The 17,494-nt window shown below is 47.5% G+C and overlaps 2 protein-coding genes across 4 annotated transcripts in view; one reads left to right on the forward strand and one right to left on the reverse strand.

Annotated features, from left to right (window-relative positions):
* The window catches only part of LOC125943291 (uncharacterized), a 56,132-nt gene that overhangs the window by 24,617 nt on the left and 14,021 nt on the right, over positions 1–17,494 (reverse strand). For 2 of the 3 annotated variants that reach the window (XM_049662225.1, XM_049662226.1), the window contains exon 2: positions 17,018–17,055. The exons of the other annotated variant lie outside the window; for it this stretch is intronic. In XM_049662225.1, the coding sequence (XP_049518182.1) occupies positions 17,018–17,055 (38 nt within the window). The remainder of the gene's footprint in view (positions 1–17,017; positions 17,056–17,494) is intronic. 3 annotated transcript variants of the gene reach the window in all.
* The window catches only part of LOC119442535 (beta-1,4-mannosyl-glycoprotein 4-beta-N-acetylglucosaminyltransferase), a 48,242-nt gene that overhangs the window by 22,512 nt on the left and 8,236 nt on the right, over positions 1–17,494 (forward strand). The window lies entirely within an intron of this gene.

Here is a 17,494-nt window from a genome sequence, read left to right on the forward strand (position 1 = left end):
TTGTTACGCCGTCAGTTACGCTCGCACCTATAGCAAGCAGCCGGCATTACTGACGTCATCGGCTGGTCAACAAAGCGAGTAAGCAGCAGCAAACCTCTTTCGTGCGGCCGACCGAACTCCCGATCATGGCCGGGCGGCCCTGTCGGCTACCGCGTTTTAAATCGGCGCGCGACGTGAGAACAATGGCCTCCTCCTATCCGGCTCCCATGTATACGTTTAAAGGACGGCCTTGCAAGTGGGTTAATGCGCTCTCTCGTGGGAGGGAGCGTTGATCGGCGGCACCGCTAAGTACCTGGAGCCGAGGCTGCGTGCGTGGTTCCAAACGAGGACCGAGACACTCGCACGCCGGGCGGGGCGGGCCATTGTCTCCCGGTGCGCCCGAGTCCTCACGCACGCCGAGGCACTTGGGGCGCTGCTACGCGCAGCCGTATCGCTAAGGCACGCGAACGAGGTGTTTCTGCGGCGTCGATTCGGGGCGCCATCTATCGGAAACAATCTCTATTTTCTCCTTATTTTTTTAACCAGTGCTTCTGACTCGTCCTACACGAGTAGGTGAGAACCCTGATGGTCCCACTCCCTATACCCTCGTTCTTTCGTTCGGAGCGCTTCACATCGGCAGCTGGCATTCTGCCGGGGTAGTGTGTAATGTACGTGCGTATATAAACTGATACAGTGCAAGCTATGTGGATGTAGATGACGCAAAATAAAGCACCCATTTACCATTTGTTATGGTCTCAGGAACTCCTCATTCGTGAGATGACGCATCTATACTCACTTTTATTAAAGAATTGCGTTTCTTGGTACCCCGGAAGCCCACGATTTAACCGGGACAGACAGCGCAAGTTCAAATTTACCGCGTGTCGCTGTGGTTCGCGCTGGCACCGCTGAGGTAAATGTGATTCCAGTGTAGCTTCCTATAAGGTCACGACCCGAGTTGTTGCGCATTACGGGCGCGTCTAACATTTCGGCTCCTTCAGTTCCGCGCCAGTTTGAAAACATCTGTTTGTGCACTATTCGTGCTTAACGCTTGATCGAAAAGTCACGATGACAAGGGTACGGCAGAGACATCGGCAAAAACATGCAGCGGAATGTTTTCATAGTGAATGGAGGTCACAAAATACAGGACGCGGAAAGCTTCCCAAGTGCGGAAATAACCCACATTTCTATTCCTTACAGTTTTTGTTTATCGCACGCGCTGCCTCTCTTGACATGAAAGATCCGGTCACAGAGATCATTATTGGGACACTTATTCGAGCCGTTTAATCTAGCGTGAAGCCACTAAATGCGGACCATGTGGCCACACACGAGTACATGGCTCGTTATAAATATTCTTGGTTCTAGGACACTCTCAGAAAAAGTATATTGTCCAGAGTTGTGATGTGTACAAGGTGGACGAATTATTGGCACTATGCAGAGCAGAGAGATTCGAATTAAAAAACTGCAATGAAACAGCGTTAAATTTATGAAAAAAATACTTTTTGGCTTATCTATTACGGCGTAAATGTAGTCGAGTTCGCCTTTCCCGCAAGAATTACGGTTATAACCTAGTACCAAAACAATAAACTATTTGCGTATTCTTTCTACATTTCATCTTAGACTGATCACGTAAAAAAGGTTGCAGTGCCGTCTTGTCAGGCAAACCTGTGTGTACCATTGCCGTATACTGGCCCGCACGTGCACGTGTAACGACTGGAACCACCTTTCAGCATTCAGTTGCTGCCATTCCTGACGCATCGAACTTCAAGATGATACTAACCACGCCACTTGTTAATCTAATATTTTACCGCCCTGCATTTTTATTTTTCTATACTACCGCTCGATCCTTTCTGCAGTGCGCATGTACTTTGAAGCTGTGGGTGATAAGTAAGCAAAAAAGATATACGAAGTGCCTAATTGAGCTTGAGGTAGATGTCGTCCTTGATTATTGATGGGTGATAGACCGTTCTTGTAGAAGAGGAAGCGAACTTCGCACTTGTATTTTCGTTTATCGCCTAAATGGTTGCACTTCGCCTTTTGACGCCGAGCACTTCTGACGCCCCTGAACAGGTCGTTTTTGCCAACGTGCATAAACTCCATGTGGCGATGATTGGACGCATCTGTATACTGTAGCGAGCCGTCGTTTGTACCCACATTATGAGTAGTCAAACGCTTGCCCCTAATTTGGTTTATTCCTATGTTTTCTCATCAAATGAACATCATTGTGTCATTGCAACAAAGTTGCAACAAAATATTTACACTCCCACTGGAAGAAATTACCCAACGTATTCTATCGTTCTGATGGCTTCCTATTGCTTGAAATGGGGAGTCTTATATTCTGTGACGCTGTAGGTGTCGGAAGCAATGCAATCTAAGCACATAACGTCCTATCGCGTTGACGTCAGATGCATCAACAATTCTGCAGATACGAAGAATGGACTATAGAGACACGCGAAGAATGTAACTGCATGATGCTCCAGGGGCGTAGCCAGAAATTTTTTTCGGGGGGGGTTCACCGGCCCGACCGGGGGGGGGGGGGGGGGGGGGGGGGGGGGGGGGGGGGGCAAGCTTCTGCTTTCCTCTAGGTCACGTGATCGATAATAAATATCGATAGTTTAAGCAGGCTCTATACATGTATATCAAAGACATAGGACCCCCTCGCATGTGCGTGTGCTTGTGAAGAAATTAAGTAAAAAGTAAAGCAAGCTCAGTAAATACAGTAAGTACAACAGGCACAGTGGGCGTTTGGAGCAACGGTCTCTCATCGCGCCACTGAATAGACCAGTCTTCGAAAACGCATCATTGAGACGACCCGTGCGATCGGAGAAGACATCATTAATTGTTAATTTCCGTTAAGCGTAGATGGCGTCGTCCTCGTCGGGGCGAAGTGCGTTTCACATGTCAAGGACGGCTATACGCGTGAAAATGCACGTACGTGTGACCAGGCTATACCTACTCCCATAGCAATAGCTTGTTCGCTGCGTCTTTGCGCTAGAAAACCTAAATGCGCGCAAAAACGCGTAAGAATTTTTTTTTCGAAGCTTTCGTCGCCCTGCTCCCTCATACGAGTGGGTTGCATTTCCTGCGGCAAGTGCATGGGCCGCTGTGTCTTCCGCTGTGTGCGAGCGTGCAGCCGTCATTTGCCTTTACGTCAACAGATTCAGAATTGTACAGAATATTTCACCGTACAGCATAGATATGGCATGAGTACGCATTTTAAGTAGTGCGTGCAACTCATTTCTGCTTCACTTACGCCGGTGCAAACAGGAAGCGGCCTTGTACCTCACAGAATCTCGACTGATTGGTGTACTAGTGATGCAGGAATGAACTCCGGTATTGTTCAGTGCATAGTGCACATAATTAATTTCCCACGACGCGTGAACTTCGACGAGAACTGTCAGCGCCTGCAACAAGAGTTTACTTACGCTGTACTGCGCCCAGCAGTAATTCATGCTTGTCGGCTGTCTGTTTCGTGCATTCTATTGCGAGTCGGTGGAATTTCACTACTGTCATCAACCCCTTCGTGTGTACATTGCTGGTTTGGGATTCCACAACAAAACAGCAACTACCAGCCTTCCGTAATTGCTGGTTTGGGATTCAACAACACAAGAGTAATTACCAGCCTTCCGTAGGGGCGCAATCGCAAACAAGAGACGTTTCTCGCGCAGGCTAAGCCTACGTTCACACTTGGGAAGCGGCAAGCGGGCGGAAAAGCCAAAGCGGCCGGAAAGGCCAAAGCGGCCGGAAAATGTTTTCCGCCCCTGTCCAAATTGTTCACATTTGTTTTGCTACCGCCGCGGCCGCCGCTGCCCTTTTCGTCCAGATCCATCTAGTCTGCGTACGTTTGTCGGCGTGGTGGCGCTCATTATCGCATTATTTCGAGCGGTATGTTCATTGTTTCACCCACGTACTGTCATCAAAAGTGATCATTTTGCGCAACTTCGCGTGTCATCTGCGACCTTCGGTAAATTCCTCGTTGGCGTTCCGTAATTCTCCGCACACGGGCGCGGTAGCGCTGAGTCACAGGTTGGTGCCTAGGCGTGATAATATTTCTTTAATAGCTTTTATTTACAAGTTGTAATAACATTTCATCATTTCGTATTGTCGGCGCCTCCAGGACACCAAAGGGGCAACGGGAACACCACAGCTAAAACCCGGGCTGGCCCTTGTGTTGGGGCTCGCCAAAGCCTGCGCGTCCTACGTGAGACCTACGCTCCCAATCTATCGTCGCGACGAGAAAAGCACCCCGCGACTTCTGCAACATACCGTACACGTGCGAGGAGAATTATGGAGCGCCAACGAGGAATCTGCCTAACTATTGTCTGCCATGGAAGTGAAAGAAGAAATGGCTTTTATACTTCTACCTACTTGTTTTCTAGAAATGGACAATCAATAAATGGAAGACGCGGACACCTCGGAAACGGCGGTGGTGGGTTCGCCTGGCTTTGCAAAAGCGCGAGAAGTTGGGTCACGCCAAGGCTTCGTTGCCGCACCTCCGGTCGCGCGACGTTGAATACTATCGCGAGTATTGCTGACAGTACGTTTTAGTGCCACTCTTGTCGTAGAGGAAGGGCTGGTTCTTGATCGCGTCGATCAGCATTACAGCCTACACTTTTGGTGCCATGTTCAATTTTACGACCGGTTGTTTACATGCTAGTGTAGCTTCCAGTGAAGCAGAACGACTTTCCGCCGCGTGTCCGCTTCGCCATGGCGAAAAAATCGGCCCGAGACCGATTTGGCTCGCAGCCTGTTTTTCTGCCTGTTTTGCCGCCTAGGCGGGCGGAGTTTTGCAAGATTTTGCCTCTTCCTACAGCTTCGAGACCAAGTGTGAACGTAGCCTAAGATCCTGCGCGAGCGCGGCCTAATCGGCACCTGAAGGGAAGCGGCGGAAATGTATACCGGAGATTTCGACCACCTGAGGTCTTTAACGTGCACCTAAATCAAGTAAACGGGCCTCGAGCGTTTTCGCCATCATCTAAAAGCGGCTGCCGCATTTGTTGCTTCATTTGTTGCGCATTTGTTGCTTCAGAATGCGGCCGCCACATTCTCGCCCAAAACTTCACAGAGTGTCAAAGCCTTGACAAAAACCGTGACAGTTTTTTCCATATGCAGACATGATTCGCTGTAAATTACCAACCCAAACGGAAGCGCCCAGGAATGAAATTGTGATAGTAGCACCGGTTTCATGAATTATGTCAGCGCGAAGCGACGAAAACAAAGGGCGGGTAAGTGGGGTTGGAGGGGGGGGGGGGGGGGGTGCGGAAAAAATTTCGGGGGGGGGGGTTTGAACCCCCCCAACCCCCCCCCTTGACTACGCCCCTGTGATGCTCGCAGCCTTAACCTCGGTATTCAGCCCAATTGCTGTACTGCATGAGTCGGTGCCGGTGGGACGGGATTCTACAGCGTCCGTACTTCAGGGTCGCTTGTGCCGGAAGGCTGCAATTTTCGGTGCTTGTCCGTACGGATGCATTTTTCCGGGGAGCAAGGTCACCGCTGCAGCAGTCAGAGCCGAGAGGTGAAGCGAACTTGCGGCGCGAAATTGTTACCCCGCGCAGACAAAAGTGAAAGAGGGAGTCACGATTATAATTGAGTGCTCGTGACCGGTTTTCTTGCAGTCATTCGACTCCCTGTGGACGGCGAGCGAATGCATACAGCAAGCACGTGGAAAAGAAAAGAGACATTCGCTAAACGACCTGCGCTCACCTTGCCCTGCCACCCCATTGAGAAACCGGCATTCACAAAACAACGGAGTGTTTCTATCAGACTGCGCTCGGATAATCTCTGACCCTTCAACTGTTTATCGTATAATCATGGCCATTGGCAATCCGCGGTGCGCGAAATACAGACATCGGGCCCTTGTCTGACAATTTGTCATTGCATTCACTCCTCTTTCGTTCACTCCTCATTTGATATATTTCAGACATCAAAGTACACCATTCGTTATGCGAAACCTCATTCATTTACGAATTGAGTTACTCCGTGGACAAGAAGTCCTCTACCGGGATGCTTTTTCTCACTACCGTTGACCATCTAGTCACTTTTAAGAAAGTTTTATCCTTAACACGAACCTTGTGAATGCTGTATAGAGAATAAACATAAACATTGCGTAAGGTTAAAGTTGCAACCTGCGCGGTGCACAAGCATAAAAATTGCATACGATTTCACGGTTGCACAGGATGAAAATAAACAAATTGTACGCATCGCATTTAGTCGTGTAGTACTTAACCATTTCGCGAAAGGCCTCGTTTCACATAGATTCTAGCATGCGCGTTGAATTTGCATATTTTTTTTTCTTCTTCGCCGAAACAGCGTCGTAAACTCAAATGTGCCTGGCACATGCGTTGCCCAGCTAGAGTCGCGGTTGCGTCAGAAGCCGAGATGTCGCCGTAGTGTCGTTGCGACGAACAGTCAGCTTTTTATTTGGCGAATTTCACGAACAAATGGAAAAGCACAGCACACTTGGCACGAAAAAGCATTATCATCTTTGGGAACATTGCTTTATCCTCGGCATTCTTCGTCGAAGATACGTTAAAATATAAAATATCATGTCAACTCCGGCGCTCATCCTTCGATTGGTGTTAACTGCATTAAGTGTGTCACGTGGCGACAGTGTTGAAGTTACTACGTGGAAAATACAATCGCTGGGGCTTTGTAAACCTCCTAACTGCACCGTGAGCTACGAGAGGAGACGTAATTTGATTGTGACCACAATTACAGTACACAAGCGTATTCCAACTTCACCGGTATGCGGCCGCCGCGGCCGGGGTTTGATTTCGCATCTACGTGTAGGCTCGGAAGCAGAACTGACACACGGCGGATTGTATGTTATGCAAAATACAAATATATTAACAAGTATACTAGACACCATGGCAAAAGATGACGAATGTTACATTCCTATTTCTGTGCCTCCATTTTTGTTGAAGCGACGTTAGCGTTCTCAGGCTGTAGCATATTGCCGACCACTGCTATATATCACGAAGCCTCATATCGGCACAATAAGCGAATGCTCACTCATACTCACTCACTGATAATTTTGTGAGCTATATGTACTCACACATACTCACGTTCCTATACTCATACTCATCAATACTCACTCGCGTTCACAGTCGCTTTCATTCACACTTACCGGGGTCCTAACACGCCCATACCTCGACTCACACTCGCCGACAGTCACGCATGTCGATACGTCCGCTCAAACTCACCGTTACTCACTCACCCGCCACGGTGAGTGAGTAACTATGGTGTTGCGCTGCTAAGCACGAGTTCGCGGGATCAAATCCCGGCCGCGACAGTCGCATTTCGATGGGGGCGAAATGCAAAAACGCGCGTGTCCCGCGCATGGGGGGCACGTTAATGATCCCCTGGAGGTCAAAATTAATCCGGAGTCCCCCGCATACGGCGTGCCTCATAATCAAATCGTGCTTTTGGCACGTAAGACCCCAGAATTAAATTCAATTCAATTCGTCACTCACTCACTTTAGCTTGTATACTCACTTAACCGGTACCCGATCAACCCTGTTCATAATCACGTCCACTCAAACCCTTCGCCACTGATTGAGGATCCATCTCAGGCCTGTGAAATCAGTTCGGATCCATTATGGGTCAGTGTACTCGAGGGTGCGCATGCATACCTATGCATCAAGCGCTGGACAAAGGTGACGACGGTGTTAAAGGGATACAAAGCCGGTGCCCGAAATCAATTTAGACTTATCTAAAGCATTCTCTCAAAACTAGTTTCCCTTTCATTCGGCAGGAAATGGCTTATTATTCTTAAAAAGAGGAAATGAAATCCGAGCTTTCCATTTTATTTTTCATTCCTCACCGAAGCTTCAGGATCGCTATACGTCATGTGACGTTGCGGATTTTAAATGTTTTCTCATACCTTGGCCATCTTATAGACAAAGGAAGTGTTCTTGAAGCTTGCTAAATAGTTAGTTCCTTTATAATGCAATGTAGTTATTTTTCACCAATCAACAATTACCTGCACACGAGTAAACGCTGTCAAAATCCAACGCGTCGAGGCGAGCTGGTGGGTGAAATGTCGCCACCAGTCTTACGGTCATAGTTGTTATCGTCGTGGTCGTCGTCGTCGTCGTCGGTGTTATTGTTGTTTTGCGTCATTTTCTGATTACAAAACGTACTCTCGTTGTAAGAGCGGTCGTTTTGCTATGGCATGAATCGTAATTTACTGATGACTTACCTTAAAATGATTAGCCTATAACTTAAAGCGCTTCTCTTTAGTGTCTAGAGTCCGCCACCATCAACCGGAAGGAGCCGTCTTGCATGCGCAATGCTCGGCCGAGCAAGTGACGTGCGTGCTATGTATACGTGCGGTACTTGCAGCGGGACCTCCGTGGCACTGCCCCGGTTAATAGCGGTTCACAACCGTCTGCAGCTGCAGTGCGGGGCGGCGTTTCTAGGAGAACTCGCAAGAAGGAAGCCGGAGCGCGCGGCAGCGCAGGCAGTCGGCCGAACGGTAACGCCGCCCCCTTGCGCCGTCGCCGCTTCGACGACCCATTGTGTGCAAATTCGACGACGACCGCACCGCGGGGCGCGGAATCTGTTCCGCGTGCACGGTTCACTGCTCGAAACTATTAAACAGAGCACGCACGCCTCGTTTCCCTTTTCCGGATCAAAATAACAGTCTTTTAAACGTGTGCGCACTCTGCGCGGGAAACGCATTTACTGCATGCACGTGGTTAGAAGACTGACGCCCGCTCCAAGGCGTAAATGCACCCTATAGCCGTCGTTCAGGTCGCAAGTGCCTGCACCTTCGCCGTTTGGAGATATCTCTACATTCGCATCTTTCCCAGGCGCCGACCGACATAACTGCTCTCAGAACTGTGGCAGTCACTTCCGGTAGCCTTGCTTAACAATGGCCCGCACTTAAAAAAACTCTTGCGCCACAATTGTTCACAGCCAGTGCCAGTCAATCTTGATGATTCTAGATTAGCGGTAACGGCCGGCAAGTGGCAGTGAGCGCGTACAAATGAACAGCTTTCTGAATTCAATTGCAGCTGGTGCACGAGTGTCTGCAGCAGTCTAGTTTCCAAGATGGCGGCGCCCATCGTATATGTTCCTTCTTAAAAAGTGAGAAGGTTTGTAATATGCCTCCATACAATGTCTGTTTCTTCAGGGTGGTGACACGCGCCGCCACTTTGAGGCAATTAGAGCGTTTGTACAGTGCACAGTTAGCGATTGCATATAGCCCGCCTTTGATAAAACGCGCTGTCGTTGCATAACATTTGGCTTTTCTTTTTTTAAGGTGTAAGAATCATTGGAATTTCGTTACTGAATTTGTGGCCTTTGACGTCTTTCAAGACCCTTGCTGCAATATACGGCTGTAGGAAGGATAAATGGTGTCACTACATTTTGCAATGAGACTGTCTCCCGTTGCCGTGCATGCATGCGTATTACTGTTTACGAAATACCCCAACACCGGAGAACTGAGCCGCAGCAGCAAGCAACATCTTGTGGCCCTTTGTTCAAGCACACCGCGTTGAAGCATTAAATATTGATGCGCTAAGTGTGCATGGACTGAAGGACACGTTCTATACGCACGACGACGGATCACAGTTGTGTTTGTCTTTCAGTCCCTTTGTTCGCCGGTTTGAAACACATAGCATGCACCATATAAACACGAACGCCCACTAACTCTTCGGTTCTGTTCACTTGCGCCGAACGACTGCGAGGCTTAGATAATTGGCATAAACTTAATTCCAAATGAAACGGTTCGTTTTCTCTCATGCCGTTTTGCTACACGACACACCTGGCAAAATCTGAAGGCTGAAGCCACTGTGACATGCAGCAGGGACCGGAAATTATATTTCAGATTAGATTTAGAAACTGTCTCTCAAACTGGAAGGCAGTTATTTCTCGTACATAAACATTATTTTCTCTCCTCATTTTTCATCACACCGTCCAACACATGAGGCTATCTTATAACGCCCCCTGTGCCCGCTGTATCTTACGGAATGCCCATTTCGAGCCACAGGTAACAAGAAGCATCGAGTATGTATTTCCTTGAGGCTCCGCGCAGATAAACGGGGCAATTAGTGCGCTAGATAAAAAAAAAAAAACGGCCCACTTCTATATACGCTGTAGATGCTCAGTCGCAACTACGAGAGGCTCAATCACGATCTCTGCTTCGCCGCTTCGTCATATACTCTTCCGCCGCGCCACCTGCCGCGCCCAGAGAACTTGATACGAGCTGATACAGGCGCGCATGAATGGCCTTTTGTAATTCTCCCGCGGGCAGCTTTATAAATCACAGCCGAGAGCCAAGTGGCTTGCAGCGCCAAAGAAGCGGTCTCATTACAGTCGGAGCCCGTTAAAAAAAAAAAAAAGAAGAAAAAAGAGTAACTATATATACGGGTAGGAGGTAGCTGAGTGGTTGAGCCGCGTTCCCAGGGCTTGGCCCGAATTAGCCTCGACACCGCGTTCTTTCCCGAGCGGCCGCGCCCTAATTTAAGCAGCCCGGAAACGACTTTTCAAGTGATGTAGAGCGGCCGTCGAGTGTGCGTGCACCGCATGAGAGTGCCATACGTGTACGCGTAGTAGGTGTAGTATACCTATAGGCCCGCCGTACGAGAATTCACGTGCACCTTTCGCGTGCACGTTCGCAAGCCCTCATATGCACATAACGCGTTAATCGACCTCCAGTATAGACGCATAGCAGACTCGGCTTGGCATCAGTTGCTGGAGGTGCTTTGCACAAGGAGGCTTTAAAATCCAAAGCTCTCGTCCCGTGATCCGATACTGCTTACGGAACAGTATAAGGGCCGTTGGGCGCTGTTGTGAATATGATTGCTTTTACGCGCCATGTGCGGCTTTACGCGGGCATGTATGCAAACGCTGAAGGGATGACTTACTCGCACCTCTCTGCCTGCTTGGTGCGTTTGAATGAGGTTGTTTAGGTCGAGCGCATGCAGGTCCTTGCGCACGAATATATAAACGCGGTGCTCGGAAGAGCCGAGGAGGAAAATGAAACACCCACACACTGAATTTATAGGTGCAACGATGCGTGGTGAATACTAAAACGGAGTTATAAGTGCTAATTAGTATGGAGGAACGGATAGGCGTTATCGCAAGCGTGCCTGGTGTCATTGAAGGTCGCGAGGTGGCATGGCGGCAAGCGTATATAGCTGAGCGATATCCAGAGTTTCGTAGTTGTTGAGTCGCGCTGAAGTGGTCGCCGCAGCATGCGTAGCGGAGCGTTTACGCTCTTATTCCTGCATATGAAGGTGCTATCGGTGTTAACAACATTTCATGGCAATGGAATGCAGCTCCGTCGACGTGACTGAGTTCTTATGGGAGGAATTAATTAGCGCATGCCTGTACAAGTTATAAGCACTAATCAGCTACTGGTAACCTCTACATTTTTCATCTCTCTCTCTCTCCCCACCCTTCCTCCGTCCTTCCTTCCTTTGCCTTCATTGAGTAGGAGGGCTTGGCTGTGTGTCTTACGGCTATTGCGACCTGCCATAACGCTGCACTTATTTCAATTTTGTGTCGATAAGCGTTTGTTGCCGATGTTTTAGTGGAGCGTATTTAATGAGCAGTCCGAAAGTTACTATGACAGCCATCAATAGGAAACCATGGTTTGTTTGTTAGAGGGACGGACACAAAACGGTAAAATTGGGCGTCGTGAAACCTAGATTCAATTGTACACCAATTTTGAACAAAACGCTCAGCTTGACGATTCAGCGAATCTGCGCGAGGGAGCTTGGAGCGCAGGGAGAGAAAAGGAAATTATACGGGATCATAAGTACATTCAGTTTTGGGATACGGAACGCGTTCTCAATGAACTGGTATTGACGTATTTGAGGCAAAAGTAATGAAATAAGCTCAAACGGCGACACCAGGCAATGTGTGTGACAGAACTGTCAAGCTGGGATACGCTCTTGTGTTTAGTGAATGCCACAATCTTGGAAGGTCACTTTCTCTGGTACTTTTAATTCTCTTTCCTGTTATTTTTTTCTTTCTTTTATTTTCTTTTTCTTCTTTTCGCTACGGCGGTTCACACTGAATAGCGTATCAAGTACATCAGCTGCTGGTTGTGGTTTGTATAATGTTTATTTTTTTTTTACCCCTTCCGGTCGGAATTTTGCTTTCGAAGTAACAAATTTACATTATGTGCAACTGAATGAAAAAGAAAAAGATAAATAATAAAACTTCCGGAGTGGTTTTTCGTGATACACACGAGCCGTCTGTCACAATAAGTATGTTGCAGGGATCTTATGGAGATTAGAACTTCTAAAGCTATATCACAAATGTGTGAAAAATGAGCATGATCATTCGTAGATTGTTTTCGTGCGGTGTCCTGAGACACTTTGCACCTTAGACGCAGCTTAAATGCCTAATCTAAGCCCATACTGTATGTTTGAATTCTTTCTAATTTTCTGGGAGAACCAATAAGTTGCAGCACCAAGTCTACATAAGTTATGTTATTAGAGTTGCTGGCACTTTGATTTCTCAGGTTAGCTCTGGCTTGTGGTTTTTCTTCGCCTCCGGCATCGCGTTATGCCACAATTTGATCTTAGCCCAAAAGGCCGAGAAGCTATATGACATCGCGTTATGATTCCTACAGGAATCGTAGGACCAGAAAGGGGTTAATATGGCATGCTTAACATCTTGGTAACGTTCCTGGCGCAAAATTTTAGCTGCTATTTATCATCACTACCGGTATGCCTGCATGTTAAAACCTTCAGCTACAAAGGGGTGATGGTGACTCTCCGGCGTTCGTGTCCGCTCGCGTATAGGCCAAATCGTCAATGCAGCAGTCGGCACGCAATCCGATGCGTCGTATGAACCACACGGAAAGCACGAAGCATGCAGTCACGCACTCGCCTTGTGATCCGCGCTCTCACTGCGTGGCGCACACAACGGCCACAATTAAAGCTGGCCTGCCGCCCTTCGCTATACCCAGTCAGGGTGCGACGAACCGCGGCCACCTACGTAATTTCATCGGCGTGCTTCGCTTCTTCCCTCGACTGAGAGCCCACCTCTGGCGTGCACAGCGCACGCGAGTGACCACGACAGTTTATCGTTTGCACGCGCGTGCATTGTTCGCGTAATGATGGCCCTCCAATGCCACGCTTGCTTAATGCCCCGCGTCCTCAAGAGAACAGTAATTAGATTTGAGCAACATAAGCGTAATGCAAGACGAGAGCAATGTACCCATTCATTTGTAGCGCTGTGTTAAAAGCTACGACTTAATTCGCGCTGGCGGACGTATTGTTTTCTGTCAGACTCTCCTTGACTTTAGAAAACCAAGAACTGTCGGAAAGAAAATTGAAGCGCGAGCTCGTCGAAAAATGTAGGGCACTTCTTAAGTCCACGCTCGCCTGCGCGTTAATTTAAAATGACAGTGCGTACAGGATGGTGAGCTTTGGGAGCTACGGTGTATGTTTTACACGTTTAGCGACTGGCTACTCCGATGTCACGTCATGCTTTCAAGTAGTCACGCATAAGAGGTGTCGTCATGTACTCCTCTCGTCTGCATTCCAATTTGAACATCACAATCTAAATTGCCTTATACTTATCAGCAAACACAAATTCAAGTCGAGTACTAACTTTGTTGTGTACATTACACACAAGGTATACAGAGATGGTTGCATTTGGAGGTCCAAGGGTTAAGAAACTGTCGGGGGCTCCTATCTCAAACATGACATGACGTATATAACGGGAAAATTACAGCGTGGTACCACATCAGGTGTAAGTTAGAAGTTCATTTTTTTTCCAACAGGTTGGAGAAGTCAGAGAGAAAAGTGGCAAATGTAGTTTTTTTAATTATTTTAACAAATGTTTCAACGATATTTAAATGCCATGGTATTGCCGACACAAAGAATACGGACACGCGCAAAAGACATAGACGTTATCAAACGCGCCCCGCGTATGTGTTTGAGCATTTGGCGTTCATTTGTTCGTGTGTGTGCTTGTGTGTGTGTGTGTCCGTATTCGCGTCGGCTATTATACCCATAGCATCTAAGCACCAATTCGTCAAGCAACAAACTTTGCTAGACAGTGTTTGTTCATTCAGCCTTGTTACACCGTAGCGCTCCGCGTACGCGGAAGTTTGCCTATCGCAGGGTAACAAACGGGAACAAGCTTCTCGCACGTGCGTGCAAAGTACATGCACTTAGAGGAATCGAGAGCGACGCAGGACCGCCTACGTTCTGAGCGAGGCTGCTGGCGGCAGTATCGCCGACTAACTTGCAGCCGATGTGCAGTAACTGCTCGGTGCACTCCATCGCCGACAGCCTTCCTTATTGCTGGGTGCACGTTAAGCGGAAACTGCGGCCGCGGAGAGGGTACCGTGTAATCTACTCGCGTGCTAGAGGTGCACTAAAAGAGTGGCGTCCTGTTTCGAGGAAGAAGCCTGCGGCTCGAGTTGCGCCACATGCATGTCTCTCTGTGCTCTTATCAAAGCGGCGAAAGAAAGTTTGATCCAAGGAAAAAGTCGTAAATAAAAGGGGACATCATACATGTCGGTTCCATATAGAGAGGGGAGAAGGATGGAAAGACATTTGTCTAGAATACGTCTACAATTCGTCCAATTTGCTACCCTAGACGTGGGGATAGGTACATCGGTGAGTGAAAGAGTGAGTGAGAGAGAAGAGACAGTGTTTCAGATCAATGACACGCACCAGATAAGGCGTAGCATGTCTATATACTGTCGGGTACTCAAGTATGTTGCCTTCAGGTACTGCAGAAGAGCTCGTGAGCCCGTTCATGGGCTTATGAGCTGTGAAGCTCCCAGGGCCTCTGCATGCTTCGGTAAATATTATAGTTTTATGCATTGGTAGGCAGGACTGAATGTGATTTAACTGTCCATTTAAGCCCCTATTCTCCTTATATGCAAAAAAAAATTGGTTTAAATACAAATAATCATCATCATAATAATAACAATAATCATCAAAAACAAGAAAGCACTGCAGGTCGCCCAGACGCTCACACTTACAAGAGCCGGGGTGAAAAATTTCTTCGGTTATATTTGAGTTCTAACTTTGCTTCCTTGTACACAATAATGTAGCGGTAATATTGTGATGACAAATAATTGCAATTTTTATGTTATGACGCGTGTTATTACTACGAGTCCTATAAAAGAAACCTCCGCGCATTTTCGTGATTCCGTATGCTTCCCGCATTACGCAAAGCCGGAATCATCTCCGCGCGAATAAAGCGGGAAAAGTTCGCGATGATAAGAATTTATTTGGAAAAGTCTACTTTTCGGTTGCGCTAGGATAGAACGTTTATCGCAATGCGTTCTGTAGCAAAATCACGGTGCATAAAAGAAGCACCGTATATAAGCTCGTGCAACTTGCCGTTGTTGCTCATTTAAGGAATACGCGGGTCTTTATACAGTAGCTTCACCTTGCGAAGACAGACAGGTTAAATACTCAGATAATAATCAATAACTTCGCCTTATACTGGCGTTAGTTGGGTAATGGTACTTGTCATTCTTTTATAGTCACATCGTCGACACAATGCGACCTCCATAGCCATTCTGGCAACTTGTGTGCTTTTACAACAAGAACAATAATACCGAAAAAAAAAAAACAAGTGGGTGCAATTTGCGATCAGATGCCGAATGACATGCGACAACGAGAAGTTTGCGTAACTTGTCAAGCAAGCAGCGTATATACATGGAAATCTCGAAAACCGTCCGCAAGCGCTTGTATAGCAGCTAATTCAGAATTTTCACGTCGTTTTCTGACTGTCGACATCAGTTATGCATGTCATCCGTGCGAAAGTTAACGTGTTTCCTTGTTAAATACCTGTCGCCATCAGGCGCTGGTCAAATACTTGTCCAACGTCACATTGTCTTCACAGTGTCGTCAAATATTTGGCGCCAGTCTTCTTCATTTGAGGCAAGAGCGCAAATAGCCGATGTGGTTAACCCATTGCGCCACAAACGCATTTGCAGAGAGCTACACAGACGCGCCTTATATATCTAACACTCCTCCGTGTACCCGCGCTCTTGCTCGGGGCGGTGCCGCCGCCTACGAGCAGAAAAGAGAAGTACTGCATTATGACACTAACGCGCACCGACAGTGAACGCTTCGGTGGTCTCAGCACTACGACGCCTCGATGCCAGCATTCGAAGGGACGCTGGCATTAAGAAGCACTACCAACGCCACTTAGGTGGCGTTCACCGTACTCAGCACAGCGGAGCGTGGCCTCCGCAATTAGCTCTGAAAATGTTTCTGAAGTTGATCGCGGAGGCTGCAATTACGACGCGCTGTACGCGCTGATTTGACTCGGTGACGATTCAGTTACGTGCTTTGTCTTGCGCGTTGTATTAGTGTGTCAGTTACGTGCTTCGTCTTTCGCGTTGTGCTAGCGTGTGCAGCGTAGTGCAGCTTCCATATGCACGACGGTTGCTCATGGTCATCGATTTTTTACGTGTGCGATAACCGCAACTTGACTTGCTCAAAATATTGAAAATGCAGTACCTTTTTTTTTTTTACTAACCTCAGTCGTGATATAGGCCCCATGTATTCCCCGAATAATGTGGACCTTGCTCAAGAGGTGAATAGATTTCTAATGTATTTTTGAAAATAATGTAGTCGGTCTTTGCGAAATCAGGGTTGAGAGAAATAAGTGCGAGGATAAGCCACATTATTATGACTTCCGTGGACTCCACTGCAAAAGCAGCAAGGGGAACATTAACATTTTCTGTTCGTTCTTGTTCACTCGGTTGAGTGCATTGGGCTGATCGAAGGGCACACGAATATCGACAGCCAGTAAAGACCGTTACAGGTATCGCGACATTGCTGGGCTCATTGCATGTAAGTAACTTCACTGGTCGTGCATCACTAATTAGCTCATTTATCATCGTATATACGCGCATGCAGAATGCATATAAAGTGGCAACGATTGCACCTGCGCTATTTTTGCATAACGAACATGCTCGTCCTGGATCGATTGTGGCTTTTCGCAGTCGAAGTAAGGCGTGCGGCAGTACCGTTTATATAGTTTCGCTCAGTGTTAGGCTCTGCCTTTGGAATTGATTTGCTCACAGGATTTACCGACTCACTCGATGGTGGACTCGTTGGTGGACGTACAACACCTCAACTGCGGATAAAGAAAATGAGAAACGAATTAAAGAAAGAACGATTTAAAGCAACCTTGGCTTCAACCAGTTCGCATGGCAAACCCTATCATTTTCACCGACACAATTTTGGAAGCAAGTTGTCGTTGTAAGGGCAATTATCACAGTGAATGTCAAACCTGGGCAATCATTCTTATAATTCCATCATCAGGACGCCAATACCCCAGCTTACGTACGTATTCATGACATCGTTTCTGAGTGAGATATGCAAACAGGCTTAGATATATGCTATACACGTATATAGTGTGACGTCTCGCGTCTGCGTTTGCTCCGCTGACAAACCACGTTATTTCTCACAAGGTGTATTTAAACGTACGTTATCTAAGTGCAGCGGGATCATGTTTTGTGTTGTTGTATTTTCTCCTTTATGCCTTTATTTTAGAACCGCCTAAAGGCTAACTG

This window comes from Dermacentor silvarum, chromosome 2, assembly GCF_013339745.2.
Source record: "Dermacentor silvarum isolate Dsil-2018 chromosome 2, BIME_Dsil_1.4, whole genome shotgun sequence".
NCBI classification, from domain to species: domain Eukaryota; kingdom Metazoa; phylum Arthropoda; class Arachnida; order Ixodida; family Ixodidae; genus Dermacentor; species Dermacentor silvarum.